This window comes from Micropterus salmoides, unplaced genomic scaffold (assembly GCF_014851395.1).
Source record: "Micropterus salmoides isolate LMB-PRFRI ecotype aquatic unplaced genomic scaffold, ASM1485139v1 Ms_hic_scaffold_23, whole genome shotgun sequence".
NCBI lineage: Eukaryota > Metazoa > Chordata > Actinopteri > Centrarchiformes > Centrarchidae > Micropterus > Micropterus salmoides.
Genome location: NW_024041484.1, coordinates 16,432,540 through 16,449,971, shown reverse-complemented (window position 1 = coordinate 16,449,971; position 17,432 = coordinate 16,432,540). Strand labels below are relative to the sequence as shown.

General features: G+C 42.4%; 2 protein-coding genes across 2 annotated transcripts in view; both read right to left on the bottom strand.

Annotated features, from left to right (window-relative positions):
- sema3aa (sema domain, immunoglobulin domain (Ig), short basic domain, secreted, (semaphorin) 3Aa) overlaps positions 1–11,737 on the bottom strand; it is a 32,470-nt gene extending 20,733 nt beyond the window's left edge. Inside the window, exon 1 of the mRNA XM_038738291.1 lies at positions 11,632–11,737. Coding sequence (XP_038594219.1) covers positions 11,632–11,737 — 106 coding nt within the window. The remainder of the gene's footprint in view (positions 1–11,631) is intronic.
- Positions 11,738–11,752: 15 nt separating this feature from the next.
- The window catches only part of tspan11 (tetraspanin 11), an 89,401-nt gene continuing 83,721 nt past the window's right edge, over positions 11,753–17,432 (bottom strand). The window contains exon 9 of the mRNA XM_038738297.1: positions 11,753–12,093. Within this exon, the coding sequence (XP_038594225.1) occupies positions 12,061–12,093 (33 nt within the window). The 3' untranslated portion in view covers positions 11,753–12,060. The remainder of the gene's footprint in view (positions 12,094–17,432) is intronic.

Sequence of the window (17,432 nt, the reverse complement as noted above, 5' to 3'; positions counted from 1 at the left end):
TGGAGGTCTGTGGATGTGTGTTTGTGTGAGAATTTGTAGTGTGCCACAGATGGGTTGAGCGTATGTGTGTGGGTTTCAGTGTGTGTGTAGATAACTTTTGACATTCACATTTATACACACTCATAAGTCTTCTAGCATGCTACAGCACTCTGCAATTATGATGACAAGAAATTAAATATTGGAAGTTAAGAAGTGTCATCAGAGCCATTTCATTATCATGTGGGAGCCAATCAGATAGCCCCTTGTTCTCAGTTTACCAATCAGACATGACATTGCACAGTCAGGAAATGAGTTAGAGGAGGGAAGTTAGTAAATGCGATTTCCAGTCAACAGAAAGCCGAAGGAGGTCCTCTTACGTTTCAACTATGAAGAAACGGAAAAAAAATGGACGTGGTAGAAAGCCAAGGAAGGCAAAAAATGGGAATGAAATAAAAAGGGAAGAAAAGAATGGCAGATATTGGGACACAAGGACAAACAGTCAACAGCAAATGAACAAATCAAACAACAACATCTTCTGTCTTTTTGATGTTTGTACTTAGGAGAAATTTTTCTCAACTCCTCTTTATTAACCTCTATCATCTACAAGTGAGAACCTGGAGCTGAACACCCAAGAGCCGGTAATGTGGACCAAAATGGCAGTCTCTGAAAGTTCGTCACGAAAGGTTTCCCCCAGATGGACCAGAGAAGAAAAACATGTGCGCATACTTCAACACGTGGCGAACCTCTGACAAAGACATGGTGGCCTGTGCACACAAATACACACAGACAGGCTTTATCTGAGCTGGGATTTACTGTGGTTTGGCGAACCAACCTAAACACTGACACGCTCGTTTGGAAATGAGAGCATGGGCAGATACAGCACAGCTCATACAAAATATAGTAGCCAAGCAAAAGACAAGCGCACTCAGGTAACATATACACAGAATAACACACACAGAGGCAAAGCAAGTTCAACATGAATTCACTGCGCTCTGCTTTTAACATGCAAACAAGTACACACCCTTAAACTGACAAGCATATTATATTCATATTGACCTAAATGTTTACAACGCATCAATTCTCCCTGAGCGCGCGCACACACACACACACACACACACACACACACACACACTTCTTCCCAGACTAAGTTGTAATCCAATCAGTATTTCTGCTTATGCAGCATGAACTAGTGGAACAGTGAGCGCACTCAGCAACTTCCACCTCTAACACACTCCCTGGCCCCGGACACCCCAACACACACACAGCCTGGATGCACACATAGACACATTAAAACACACCTCCTCTCATGTATGTGTGCATCCACATGCCACGCTCCCCCTCACCACACACAGTCTGCTTACACTAGCCATTGGATACACACACATATATACACAAGGCTACACACACTCACACAGTCTCCCCACTTCCATCCCACTTTCTCTCGTTACATACATCCTCTGTCTGCTCTTTTTCAATCACACATTCTGTCTTTTACACATTACACATCCAGGCGCAGTGCTCTATGCAAACAGCCACAGACATACATGCAAACACATGAATGCACACACAGAGATGCAAATATGTGGACAACCATGTGTGCATCTTAAGATATATATATGTGTATATATGTTTAGTGTTAACTAGTGATGGACCGATTAATTGTACAGATATTGAGATAATCGCCATTGGCTGATGCTTGCGCTCAGGGGGCCGATAAACAAAAACTGTCTGCAGACACATCTCCCGGCAGGCTCGTCAGTGTGGCTGCTGTAGAATGATGTTAATGCTCCCCCATGTGAGCTTTGGAAAAGTGGTGAAAAAGTTAGTTTCAAGCCCTGGCCTACATTTCCTCAGTTTCTAAATGTTAACACAATTCTCCCATCACAAATTACAGCAAAAGTAATCTAACACCATTACTTGCTAGTGTTAAATAGACATTATGTTATAATGTATAGAATAATGCAGTTGAATGACATCCCTTCTGACAGGCTGAACCCTGCTCTCCCAGTCCCAATCTACAGCATAAACCCATGTATTTTTCTATTTTATTAATTAACAATTCCATCTAAAACAACATGTTAGTAGCTAAGATAACCATGTATTTTAGACTTTTTACTGTGCATCGAATAATGTAATTCTATATGATTGTTATGCATTATATCGACTGCCCTTCTCTCAAAATATCAGCTGTTTTATATTATATATATATATATATATATTTATTTATTTTAACTACACTGTGGTTATATTACTTCATTATCATATTCACTCCATGCCCAAACACACACACACACACACACACACACACACACACACACACACAGACTGTATATTCAAGGACACCCCTTGAAACAGAAAAACATAAGCAATTCATTCAAATAAATTATCATTTGTCTCTCTGCCATACACCATTATGGAAAATAACCTGGCTTTTGTCTCAAAAAGCCCTGGGGAAAGAAAAGAGCTACATTCAAAATTCAAGTGCAATTGTCTGTGGAGTACTCTTCACTCCCCCATTCTGCAAACATGCAGGCATTTTTAGACGCCTACTACATGCCACGCAATTGCGGAATAATGAAACCACATGAAAGAAAGGCGACAGGGCATTAAATTATGTTTATCTGAATGTGTGTACGCACCGCTGTGTGAGTGTGTGTTTGAGTGACATGAAACATAAAAACCTGACAGAGGAAAACACTTGACTGAGATTCAACAGATGGGTAATATTTCATTAAACTAATGCAACACTTTTCAAGTGCTTTCCTTGTTCATATATACAGTGAAGGCTCAACGAGAAGAGAGGGGGTTTTCAATATATAAAAAAAGTGCTAAAATGACACATTTTACTTGTTAATTTCCTGTTGTTGACACAGCTTTCTTTTTCCTCTGCTGCTGGCAGGAGGTATGTGACTTAGACTCAATAGGTGTGTTTCTGTGTTTCGTCAAAGTGTGTAAGTCTGTGTCTGTGGATTACTGAAGAGTTACTCGATTGACAGGCAAGGGGGGAAAAAAAGACAGTCTGAAAAGAAAACGGCAACTCAAAAGGAACTGGCACAGAGAATTACACATGTTTATCTTTTAAATACAAGGCTAGCTTCAGAAAACCAAAGACACGCAGTACTGTAATATCTCCAGTGGTTTGGTTTGGCATGTCATTCTCTCCGTCTTTCCTATCCCTGCCTCCGAATGCTTTCTTTTTTTCTCTCTGTGTGTGGTGCGGTGTACGTTTTGCTGCTCTCCTGATGGCCTCCGCCACAAAACACAGGTGTCAGACAAAAAAAGATGAGACAGCCGCCCCGTGGAAATTTGCTGAGCGCTTTGCTTAACAAAGTGTTCAAATATTATCCTAAGCTCAAGGATATCCACACATGCCTCAAAAGTTCACCTCCCCGCTCTTTCTCGCTCCCTCCCTTTCTCTCTCTTTCTAAGCACAGTAGCAGGTGTGGGTTGGTTTCCATGGTGACTGTCTGTATAACACAACCTGGGCCGTTGGATTCCTCATTCAGGTGCAGATGAGTGACAGCTCTGACAGGAAATGTGCTACCTTACACACAGTGCGGGGAACTTTACGATTAAGAGCTCCCATGTGTTATTTGATGGAAAAGATCAGAGAATGTGTGCATAAGCAAAGTGCGTGTGTGTGATTGATTAGTCATTACAATCACACTAAATATGTGATGTTGAAGGCACAGTGATATTACTTTGTTTTCTTTGATTCCAGTTCTGAAAAACACTGTTTCAGTTGGAATAGAAATTAATTTTTCTACCAAAGTGACTCATAGCCCTAATTCACAGTCAAGAACTGCATCTTATGGGGCATTTTAATACCATATTCTGTCCCATGAATATGAATATGTTCAACCATAGGATATGTATCAGAGGGACTAACAAGGAAAACCTGACCACATTCCAAACCACACAGAATCTATATGAGTAGTCTAAGTATGTGCTGAATTTCAGCATGCAGCACCATTCATCTCTCTCAACCCAAAAGCTGGACTTCCTCTTTACCGCACGACATTCCCGTTCTCCCGAGAGAGAGAGAGAGAGAGAGAAAGACAGAGAGCGAGGAGGGATAATAAACAAGAGCACAGTATACTAGAAGGGTTGATATAATAGACAAAAGCAGAAAATCAACATATTGGAAGAGACAAAAAAACAAAAAACAAATCAAGGATAATGACAGCAAACTAAGAAACATGAGCGCAGCAGAAAGGAAATGCAAACATGTAGCAAAAGCGGTTGAATATGGAACCATTTCATTAGTGTCCGTCTCCTCCTGTCATTGGACGGCTGGACCACAGAGAGTGTTTTTTCCACCAGCGCTGCGACCACAGACGGCTAGAGGCCTGGCCATGCCTACCGCAGAAAGCCCACTCACACACCACTAAATGCTCACGGTATAACCAGGCTGCTCAGCCTCTCTGGTTCTTATTACTTTCAAGGAAAACACACAGACATGGACACGCTTGCAAAACATTTGCTTTTGTATGCAAATACAGTCACAGACACAAAGTTGTTTGAATATGTACAAACAGGCAAAATGTGGCATGTGTATCCACACACACACACACACACACACACACACACACACACACACAGATCACTCCTTTGCAAAGCTGTGTAGAGAGAGGGAGACAGTGCTATCACGAGGCATTTTGATGGATGGACTTTGAGAGGAACCAGGCTGTGGTTAGCGTGGTCATGTCTGGAGCCACTGCCTGTTAGTGCAGCCTGTCAGCTATACCGTGTAGCTGAATGTCAGCTCTGCCATTTTATTAGAAATTAATGAGGCAAGGCTACAGATCATGAAATGTGTCCCAGGCAAGCGGTGACAGCAAACACGCTGATGCGACGGAGACACTCCAACACAAATCCACAGTCACAGATGCACATTTCAGCTCTGCGCACCATTATTTAAGGGTATCGCGTAACAAAATGCGGTTTCATTTTATAAATGAAAACTGTGTCTGCATTTCATGAAATGCATTTGCACTGGAAAATGCTAATCAACAAAATCCAAAGCACTTAAATTATATAATGTCAAGATTTATGTTTGCCAATTTTCCAGTGTGGCAATGTAAAGTACGACATTTGAGCAAAAGTGTTTCGATACCTTCCTCAATATATTTGATGGTGCTTCTGTTATTATGACAGCAAGAGAGAAATAACAAGTCTAAGTGAAGGAAAGAAAAAAAATGACTCCACAGCAAATTTAGTCTTAAATTACAGAGATTTTAAAGGACTGGTATTTCAAGTTGACCTTCAATTTTGACATTAAAAACCATTAGAGTGGTAGCAGTCTCTATAATTACTATAAATCACTGCACATCCTTACAAACATCAATCCTGTGCTATAAAATCGCCTTTCTGTATGTATTTAACATTTATGTTGGTCTGCCACTCCCCTTTCTTTGTCTGTGTGTGCGTCTGTTGTCTGTTAGTCCTTCAGCCTCAGCCTGTCTGTCTGCAGAGATGTCCCCCTCATTTGTAACTCGACTCTGTTCAGATTGAACGGTGCACCCTTTCTCCATCTGACTGACGAGACTTAGCAGGTGGCGGAGGACCCATTCATACCCGCGGTTCAGCAATCTGCACCGCGCTGTAACCCAAACCTACATCCCAAACACAGATGCAAAGGCGCAGGATATTTCTCCCGTGTGCATGTCCGTACAGTGCTTATGTACACACAGACAAAAATGTACACTGAACATACGCAATTGCTGTGTGTGCACACACATTAATCTTGAGCAAACACCCCACTGTGCTGACACTACCTCCTATTGTGGCCTATGAGCACACATCCAGTTTGTTTTTGATAATCCTTTAGCTTTAAATACAATTTTCCAAGCAAATATTTAAAATTTATGATCAGTGGGGAAATACCTGGTATTCCAAAGCACACACCGACTTGGAAAGCAAACTACAGACACATGCAATTGAAAGGCTGTAAAACTCACAAATTATACCCGCCTATTTTGCCACATGAGCTAATGACAACATAAAAACATCTAAATCATTACTTGTGCATTCTTGTATTAGCTTAAATTACATGCAATAAAATAAGTTAGACACAGTATGAAATAATCTATGATAATGAACAAAATTGCCTTCTCCCTGTTAGCATGCTGCGAAGAAGTGACAGATTTTTCTCTGACTTGATGAATGGCTTTTTGTTTAGCAAGTGCGTTTGAGTCATTGCACAATTATCTCTGGAGCAATTGAGTGTCAGCATAAATACGCACTCGCACAAACTTCATTATACTATCTTTCACCTATTGGACTTGGGATGACGGGAGCTTACCAAACACTGCGGACAGGTATGTGAGTCAGTGTAAGGAAATGTAGTATATTCGGATGTAACATAGATTGAAAAGAAAACCAATGCAAAACATTGGCTTATACTATTGGAATGTATGGCTGTGTGTGGGAGAAAAGATGAGGGCTGTTTCAAGTGTGTGTGTGTGTCCAAACAGAGTTGAAAAGAAGGATACCCAAAAGATATGTATCAACTGAGCTGCAATCAAAGAGACCAGTAAAAAAAAAATTACACATACACACAGCCTACATGAAGATTGAAGATTGTACTTAGGGTCTGCGGTGTTGTGGTTCCTTGAGATGCGACTCAGCCGCAGGAGAGGGAGGAGGGGGTAGGAAGAAAAGAACCATGAGAAAGAGAGAGACAGAGAGATGGAGGCAGACATCTCCAAAGTTGGCGCGTTGGGAGAACACCTTATAATTATCTACATCCGCTCTGTCAGCCCCAGCCCGCAGAATAAACGGATACAACAGAGAGCGAGAGAGAGAGAGAGAGAGAGAGACTCATTCACATATAAAAGAATGAATAGGATACACTGATAAACCAACACACATGCAAACACCCACAAATATACAAACAGTACATATTTTTATAGGCAGGCACAAACACACATGGACACACTCACACAGACGGGCCTTATTATGGGGCTGAGTCCAGACTGCTATGAGTGCGGTTCCACACCAAGTGTCTATTTTGAAGGCTTGTGAGCCAATTCCAGATTCCCTGTCTCTTTCTCAGTCTCGCTCTGTCTCTCCTCCACCCATCCAGCCAACGTAGGGAACGACTGCGATGGCATTAAGAGGTCATACAGTAGCCTCCATAATTACCCATGCCGAGGGTAATTATCAGGTTGTTTAACGAGACCTTTTAAGTTTTAAAGTTCTGCCCGCTGGCTCCTTTAGGGATCACAATGGGGTCAAGTTTGCAGTTTCATTGATCTCCCCCCGCCCCCACACTGCATTTAGAGTCACTGTGTGCTGTATGTGCATCGATTGACCTTTAGGGGTCATTGTTCCTCCTGATGGCTACTTAAAATATGGATTATGTTCAGGAATGTGATTGTGTGCAGATATGCATTGATCCATGGGTGTGGATCATTGCTTTTATTCTTGCAATTCACAGGGTTGCTGTATTGCAGGACTGCAGCAGCAGCGTCGAATAGATACCGAAGCACTATGATCTAAGATGATGATTTTAATATGTTCACAGTTTGCTAGGCAATTTTAAGTAATGATGACTCACTTTTAGGATACCAGGTTGCCATTTATTTCCTTTAAATATTACAGCACAACATTGATGTCTATCAGTTGTTCGAACAAGTCAGCCTTTGAGGAAATTATATAAATACGTGTGAATCTTTACTAAGTAAGATTATTTGAACTTGGACTTGAATTTCACCTTATGCCTTCTTCTCCTCGTGTTACTAGTCAAGGCGAGGAAAGTAAGAGCTCTTCTAGTCTCAAGGAGAAGAGAAAAAATCATTAACTCTTGTGATCATTGTTCTGTCCCCATGAAGCCGGAGTCGTTCAGCTGAATGTCTAACTGACCCCACAGGGAAATCATTTACTCTGCACTTGCTGCGCCAGCCGTCCCATGAGGGGTCATTTTATCTACCTGCCTCCATTTTCAGACGTTCCACCTCTCAAACTGCTCACTCTGCAGTCGTTCACCTGTCCTTTCCAGGCACTCACTTTTTTTTCTCTGGGTATCAGTCCCCAGAGGTGTGTCATCAGCACTCATTTGAGAATGATTTCATGGGACTCTGCTCACACGCTCTGTGTTTATTTGACTGCCCCCAAATCACAGGCCCTCCTTGTTCTTGTGCCTGTCCTACTCCTGAGCCTCAGTTTCTCTTTCCCTCTCTGCTCTTGTGATCGTCCCACTCAAGGGCCCCTCTTTTGCTCAGCGCTTGTTTGACTGTCCCTCTCAGGAGGATTCCTCCTTGTCGTTTATTTGACTTAATTACTATGCCGGCTTTGTGGATGCAGAGGGGATGAGTGACACTTCACTTAACAACCAGCCTCCTTTCCTTCTACGTCATCTACTGAACGTCTGCCAGCTTTTCCTTCATTAAAAGCAAATCTCCTCCCCTCCACAGTTGCCCACAGAGTGGGTGTTAACTGAGAATTGTCCCCTGACAGGCATCAACAGAGCCATCAAACACCTGTGGGCCTAAGACACAAGTGCAGACTCTAGCGAGCAGTGACACACAAAGACAGTCATGATACACTCTGATGTCTGTACATCACATGTTCACTCACACAATGGAACACACACACACACACACACACACAACAGTGGAAGCCAACAGCAGTTTGCAATCACACATAATTATAGAAACAGAGATTCAACAGCACAATAAAAGATGCCGATTTGTGAGCTCATGCATACGTGCACACGCGCAAAACCAGGTGTCTAATTATATGAGTGCACGCCAGACCTGACACATTCTTGCCTCGCTAAAACACACGCAAGCTCGCACACACCGAGACAACCACTTACAGTCTAAGGGGAGGAAATCACAAGAGAGGGTGTTGAGTCCTCACACCAAGACGTGGCAAGAACATTCACACACACACACACACACACATACACACACATAAACAACAAGGCTTTGATGTACTTTTAGCAAAAATAACCGTACATCCACAAAAGTACATCTATCGTGACAGGCTACTCTCTCTCCCAGCAGACTTGCTCTCTTGGTTTGACGACGTACATCCATCACTCATTCAATACAGACTTTGATGCTTGATGACAAATCTCTTGTCTAGTATTGTTGTCAGCACCATGTTCACTTGTCAGACTGAACAGTGAAGAGGATCACAAAAGGGGGCAGGAGGGAACTATATTCACATTCTTTAAACAGATGGCTGCGTAAAGAAGGGATGACATTTACCCATCATGCCTAGAGGCTTGGCTTCGTGTGAACTGACATGATGGAGGCCAGGGGATATATGACTTGTAGCAGGTATGTTCAACTATGAGTCTCTCCAGGTTTGTTTTGTTCTCATGGTAAATGCATGTCATCACCAAAGTGTTAAACCCCATCCACACAGGCAGTCTTTCTCTGAAATGTTCAGGAACATTTTCTGCACATTGTCCGATGGGAATGGGAACAGGGATCGAAAATCTGTGCCTCCAACGTCCCACCTCAAGACCTAGTAACATTTCAGGGGAAATGCCTTTATGGCTGTGTTGTGAAGGAAAGTAGAAACTTTCCAGGGACAGGACATAAAGGGTTACGTGCGACGACGCTTCCACGTAGAGCGAGCCAACCTATCCCGAGACTTTGCTGATGACGTATTTGAATCTGTAACTTGTTTACAAATGTTTTCCTGGTGAATGTTTTCGTGGGTGATTTGAAAAACAAGCACTACTAGTTAATTTGTTTGCAACGCAGCTACGTTTTTCAAGAATTTCGAGAAACTGGACAGATCCAGAAATTAACACAGCTCCTCCCTGCTATGTTTCTGAAAATAATGAGACGTCTTCCAGTTCCATCGTGCCGTGTACATGTAAATCCGGCCTTCCCCCATCTTCTTCTTCTGTTGTATTTCATGGCAGTTGGCATTTGTAAGTGTTGCATTACCGCCATCTGCTGGATCGTCCCTTGCCCAATCTATCCCAGCATTGCCACGACATGTGTGAAAAGGTGAAAGACTGAAATGTTCCTGAATGAAGCGAGATGTGTGAATAGCGAAGATCACTCGTGGTGCCTGAAAGGTTATTCCAGTAACTGGGAACTATGTGCAAAAAAAAGGCATACACAGTGATATGCCAGCTACACCAAACCACAGTGCCACCGGGACACAATGAAAAATCTTATTAAATGTTAAAATACAAAAGTCACATACATTTTTATTTTAAATTTAGAACATAGACAATCACCATAAACACTTGGAAGTTGAAAGGGTGATCAAGGAAAATATACTATACCAAAATTACAACTTGCACTCCATCTAAAGAATAAAGCATGTGATATAGCAGGCCTCTAAACATAAGTTACACCAAACGTCTGGATAAAGATAGAAAATGAATTAGAGTGACACACATCACATTTACCCCTTTCAAGACAGATATTTGGTTTTCCCTCAACATAGATTGATATTATCTGAGGAACCATGGCTTTGGGTGACAGTCAAACACACACGGGGACTATCAACCACACACACTCGTGTTTTCAGCTGCATAACGACGGCAAATCAGCAAGTTCATAAATTTTCAGAGGGCATGTTTTATGAGAGAAACGGGACTAAAATACAGAATCGAGAGACCACATTCCCAGCCATATACTTTCGGTCATGTTTCAGGACAAAGACCCACAACAGCTTCCCTCACTGACATTAAAAAGCAAAAAAAAAAATAAAATTCCCAAAATATGTCAAAAATGTTGCCAGTTATTTCTAGCTGAGATGAAAAGTCTGCTATTACAAAGAGCCTGATTTAGTGTAGGGTGTGAGAGAGGAGAGAGACAGAGAGAGAGAGCAAGGGAGAGAGAGAGGGAGGGAGGAGAGGAAGAACCGGCGCTCCGCAGTCTCCCCTCAAAATAACACAGAAGGAGAGAGAATAACATGTTTGCTGTATACGTCAAAAACTTACACGTGCACGATATAAAAAGACACGAAACTCCCTCTCATTCTCTACCAATACATTCTACTGCAAAGAGATTATTTAATGCATGCACATTAAACTGGCATATAGTTTTCCATTTGAACAAAACTCTACAACTGTTCCATTAAGGATACAGTAATGAAAAACCTGCATGGCCCCTTAAAGAAAGGCTCCGTGTCATGGGCGAAAAAGAGTTTTTGGGACAGAAGCCACTGAAACAGAGGCTCTACAGCCTGTTCAGAGCACTTAACAGGGCTGTACAGTACTAGCAGAAGGGGACAGCACAAGGGGAAAATTGGTACAGGGGCCAATATATACATTTAACTCCAGGCAAGAGCCTGTCCTCAGCATATGGAACCAATCTGACCATTTGTAAGAAGACTAGTGAATTCTGAGAGACAGGCAGAGCGAGTGAGAAAGAAGGAGTGAGTTAATAGCAGAGAGGAATAAAGAAGGTTAAGCAGAGAGTTAGATGCAGTGTACTGACCAAAAAGGAAGAAAGAGTGAATAGAGAGACACAGAGGCAGAAATAGATTCACAGAAACAGCAGAGGAAAAAGGGATGCTCAACATGAGAAAGAATGGATTAAAAGAAAAGCATGAAAGACCACCCACGGCCGAGAAAAAATGGACAAGACAAGCTAGTCTACGTGAAAAGCACTAGCAACTGCAGCGGTCCCATATATCCTGGAGTCAGGCAAGAAAGGAAAATGGGCTTACCCTTGTATGACAGTTTTAGCCTGGGTACGTTGTGCTTGGGCTCAACACCTTTTCCTGGCTGCACCGCCCCGCACAGCAGCACTACAATCCCAAACAGGTAATCCATGGTGCTGGAGTGCTGCTGGCTGGCCTCCAGACCAGGGGGCACTCACACCCCAACCAGTGCCCAAGAGATGAGTGTCTCCCACTGGGGTACGCCAAGCCCTGGAGAGTCTCTCCACGCAAGCCCTGAAAGTGGAGGTTCCAGGGAGAGGAGGGGAGGGAAAAAATCCTGGTTGTGCTCCCCAGCTCAGAGTGCAGACAGTTGGGGGACTTCTGTACTGTGAAGTGGGTGGAGGGGTACCGCTCACATGGCTCCCCGTGTGGAGGTCCAGGCTTTATAGTCCCTTGGCTTCTCCATTCTCCCCCAGGTAAAGGCTCAGCAAGGCTTCAGCTTGGCGTGAATGAGATGAAAGGAAGAGCCTGTATAAAAGGTAAATCAGATCACTTATCCACAACAGTGAGGCTATCCTTTTATAGAGAATAGTTTATCTCTTTCTGTCTTTTGGCTTCTTCTCTTTGAGCAGACACTCACAGCAACATTCTAATCCTTGTGTGCAGCTCCACCAGACTGCGAGAGAGAGAGAGAGAGAGAAAGAGAAAGAGAGAGAGCTACACCATCCACAGGAAGAGAGGGGAGGGGAGGGAGAGCAGCTGAGAGAGCGAGAGAAGGGGAGTGCTGTGAAAGAGAGAGAGAGGGGCGGGATGACTTTAGAGCAACGATGAAACCAGTATAGTGGATTGCCAGGTTTTTATAGTTTTGTCTCTTCTGCGCTTTTGGTAGTCATTAATTCATCATTTCCTTTATTCTAATATCTCTTGCTCAAACGAGGCGTTCACTGGGTTTGAAGCCCCTGTCATTTGATTTGCAGGTCACCTGAGTGTCCTGAAACAGAAGTCAGACAAAAGACTGATCCACTGAACTGATAGCTCTCACTTGACATAACTGTTTTTAATTGATTTAACTAATTTAAATTCACAGAGATCTGTAAGGATCTTTTGTCTGACTCCTGCCTTCAGTCGTGTGCTTTGAGTCAGCACCTGTAAAACATGTTTTTTCATCTTGTTAATAATAGTAATAATAATCTTTATTTGTAGAGCACTTTTCAAAAACAAGTTACAAAGTGCTTTAACAAGTGTAAAGACAATAATACCCAAGAGACAATAAATTTTGTATTTTGCTGTGCACCTTAGCGTTAATGATTAGCTCCATTATTTTAGAGAACCAAGATTAGTCAAATGTGCCCCCGTATTTTGCTGTGCATCTTAGCGTGATCTGATGTACACTGATTCCATGTCTCTAAAGTTACAGCAGCCATTTTTTTTATATAACTGAATTGAAAAATATCTCACCACAAGGTCCCTTTCGTAGCTGTTAGGGAGCTTCCGACCATAACACACAGGCTCAGTAGTTTCCCCAGTTGTCACAGAACTGTAGATATTAAACTTTTGTTTAAATTTTATATTTTTTGAGCGCTTTAAGGATTTCTGTTCCATGTTGGCAGATTTTTTTGTTTGGTGGATTGAAAAAAAAACAGTTCTAGAACAGACGCTTTGTTGTGGGAAAAAGCCGTTAGAGGCTGATATATGTAAGGGCAGGACATTGTCTCTTCAGGATTTTGACGAGGGGAATTTATATGTTACAGCTTTTTCATCATCTGCCAGCTGTGTCAGCACGGGGTCATGATGTGTGACTACTTGCTCGACAAAATTTCAGGAAATATACAGAATATATAGTGTTTTCACAAATCAGACTTGCATCACTACAAACGAGCAAGGCCAATGATAGATAATCCACATAATATCTTTTAGTTTTAAATGCATTAAGGGACCTTTTCTGGACTTTGGATCTTTGGGTTAAAACATGGATTGAAGTGGGTTTGGGAGTAAGAATCAGACTGGATGACATGGATGAAGAAAAACAAGGTCACGGTCGTGGAAAAGTTGAGAGAAATGAATCAGGACCAGGCAAGACGGAACGACAGTGTCTAACAGCCATATCATGTACGTTCCAAGCCCCACCTTCAATAAAGTAGATTGTAAAGAAGATTACTTACAGAGGTCTATAGCTTGTTAAAATAATGTCCCTATTAATTTTCCACAATTGTTTTCTTTCGAGTTCAGACATATTATTCAGAGAATCATGAGGAATATTGTACATAAATTACAAGTCACAATTTTCCCACAGAGTAGAGCTTTTAGATGTGTGACTTATCCAGATGAAACATGCCGGTTAAGGGAAAACATGCTGGTAGTTAACCTGTATAGTCTGATGCGGATCCTGTATCTGTTTAAGCCATTCACATCAGCAAGGCATGTCAACAACACCGCCCCCCTACTTTCAACCCCCGCTGGACCCTGCAGGTGTTTGTGTGTGTGTGTTTGTGTGAGTGTGTGTGTGTGTGAGAGAGTGGGAACCTCCTGCTTCCTCTCAGAGGGTGACATGGCAGTGGTAAGGTGATAAAAGCTTTGATAAACAGGCATGCTGATGTGTCAACTCACACACCTCAAGACACTTGAAGAAAACAACCTGAGAATTGGGCCGGAATAGTGAGCGGGATGAGTCTGTGCTTATGATATAAGGTTACCGTACCCCTGTTATTCCCTTAGCAAAAGTTATCTTGAAGAGAAAATTAAAGTAAACTCTAAAATAATTATCGAAACTGTCCATTATAAATTTCCATCACAGTTTCTAGACAGATTTCCCTGTTTCAACTTTGACCTGCTATACTTACCGTAGCTGTGGAAACCCAGTATTCCTGTGTAATGCTGGATTAGACTGACATTTTAGGTGAATATTCTTTTGTTTATGTCCAAATAAAGTGATTTAGATAAACGGTTGTTTAGCCAAGTTGACTTGTTTACAACCTGTTTGATCTGCTCATGTTTCTTGCCTCATCTGACTTTTTAGACGTCACCATGTTCCCAGATCCCAGCAATTACTGCAATTAAAGACTTAGTGAGTACAATGTTGTCATAACCAATTGAAACTATGCACACATTTCCAATTAAACTGTTAAGCCTCTATGATGGTGAAAGGATTGAGTACAGTATACTTGCTGTGTGTACAGATTTAGCATCCTAATTGCTAAATCATTGTCAGAATTACAATGGACAACAAAGTGATCAAAGTATATGCAGCAGAACCAGATTTTCCTTCCATGCTTTCTTCTTCCATGTCAAAATCTAGCACTTACATTACCCACAGTGCAACTCAACCACAGCCTCAAGCTACAGAGGTAAGCTTACTTCTTTCTTACTCCCCACCCCAAGATAATTTTCATTTTCCTACTCATAGGACCCATCCACACTACTCCGTTTTAGTTTACAAACGGAGAATTAAAATGAATATGATCTCCTTCCACATCAGCGTTTTAGCTGCGTTTTGGAGTTGATCTCTGTCTACATTAAAACGATATGAAGCAGATGGGACTGTTACTGAATGTAACATGGCAGTGTGGCGGCACAGACTGGGAGTGGTTGCAAAGTAAACGGCGACATGTACATTACAAGTGTAGGCAGATAAGTGTTATTTGCACCGTACGTAATATTTTAATAAAGATACAATGTCAAAAACCCGGTCAGTAGCATCGTGTTTCTGCTTTGCAGGACCCAATCAGAGAGCCGAGCGCGAGCGGCTGCTTCATCGTTTCTTACAAAAGGCTTTGTATAACCTTTTTCATATATGCAGTAGTGCTCCCCAAGACCTGTAAACAGACTGATGTGTGAAATCGGCTGAGTTACCCTTTCCGATTATAAGAATTTTAAAGCAAATGCACCTTTTTACTACTTCCGTCTGTTTAAATTGTTCTGAATGAATCCTGATATGTGCCTGCTTGCATTCACTTCCACAACCAGGGCGTCCACGTCCTTGTATCTCATCACCCCTTTAGTCTAAACAGCCTTTTTAGCTGTTTACCCAAAACAAAAAGATGTGTTGACAGACAAATGAAAGTGTCCTCTTCTCACACTCAGCCTCTCTTCTCCATCGACCTCTGCCTCTCCCCTCTGCCCTAATCAGCCACCTTCCTCCCATTTACCTGCATTAGCCAAACTAATGGTAGACTGGCTACCTGCATCGATCTTCACCGGTGGAGTGAGATGTGCTGGAACATGCCTTTATGTGTTGCCCTTTAGGGAGTGCAGCAACAGTCCGACCTATCTTAGCCGATCTATTTGAGACCCCCCCCCCCGCACATCACGGCAGCCGGAGCGGTCCTGAGTAATGACGACTTAATAAATGGTGACACGCCGTTGGCGGTGGAATGAGATGCCCATTGACAAGGAGCTTCCAGAGGCTTTCAGCGCCTGCTGGTAAAAATAGAAGAGGACATGAGACACCCTGCTTATGAGGACACAGCGGATAGCGGATAGGCGTCAAACAGGTCTGTGTGTGTGTGTGGCGAGTGTCAAGGTGCTGTTACTGATATGATGGTGTATCTTCATCCGGTAGTATGCGAAGCCCTGTTAATGTTCAGTGTGTGTGTGTGTGTGTGTTAGAAAAAATGATTACGTTAACATGACCCCAGATGTCTGTTTTACAGAGAACATCGGAAATGTCCCACCCTGAACTTCGCACACACTGCCCTTTGGCCTTTCTCCTTCTTCAGCATGCACCTACAAACCGCACAGCTCATAACCTAACTGACCCAACGTCCCTGAGGCCATTGCCACTGTTACAACAAAATAACTGCTGTTCCAATAAATGACATACAAAGTTCAAGGTACAAAAAGCCATCACTTCCTTTATGCCACAGGAGTTCCTTTTCCTATTCATCTCCTGTTCCCAAACACAACTGCCTACTCCATGTTACGGGAGGTCACACAGCAACCCCTTACTCAGCAGATGATTTCCAGGAAACATGGATGACGAAAAAGTGGGAGATAGACAGGAAAGATGGGTGGAGGGACAGAGGAAGAACAGTAGCAAGTAGTGGGTGTTATGACAGAGCTGCATTTCCATTTTTGTGGCAGTGAACTGCTAACCAAGGCCCTAAAGCTGCTTATCTGACAGGCTAAGGCAAAGCGAGTGGAGTGGGTTATTGTTTGGACAGGTTTGCACATGCGGGGGTGTTTCCACAATCATATGACACCATAAAAGATGCAGTAACAGTTGACAAGTGAGGAAAGTGAAACTGTAAAACGTCCACACATGGGTGAGTTATAGAGATGTTTATTGTGAAAGGGAAGATACGAGGAGGTACGTAAGTTATGGAGCAATTCTGGACTTTTTCATCACACACACTGGGCGGAAGATCACCTAACACATCATCAGTTGGGCAACTGCTATGTCACAATCAAACATTTACCTGAATGTATGGGCAAACGAAAGGAACCCCAAAAAAATAAAACATATCTGTGTAGGCAATCATTATTGTAACTCTGTAAACCTGTCTGTCTCTGTGAAAGCTATATAATGAGCTATATATCAAAGTATATGAAGCCTGAAAGTGTCAACTCAGGGTATCTAATATTTCCAAAATCCAGACAAAGAGATCATTTTAACAGAAAAGACACCTGGGGTGTGATAGAAAGAAGGTCTGGCAGTTACACCATTGTAGACACATACTTTGACCTCCATCACAATCACAAAAAATATAAAATCTTTCCCCTATTCATCAACGGTCCAGTCAAGTGCTGACACCTGTTTCTGCTCTTGCGTGCTCTTTTGCCCTACTCCTACTCTTCAAACAAAGGTGGAGGTCGCGCTAAAAGTCCATTCTAGAGCTCATTAACAATGCTTCCTCTGCAGCAGAAGACCC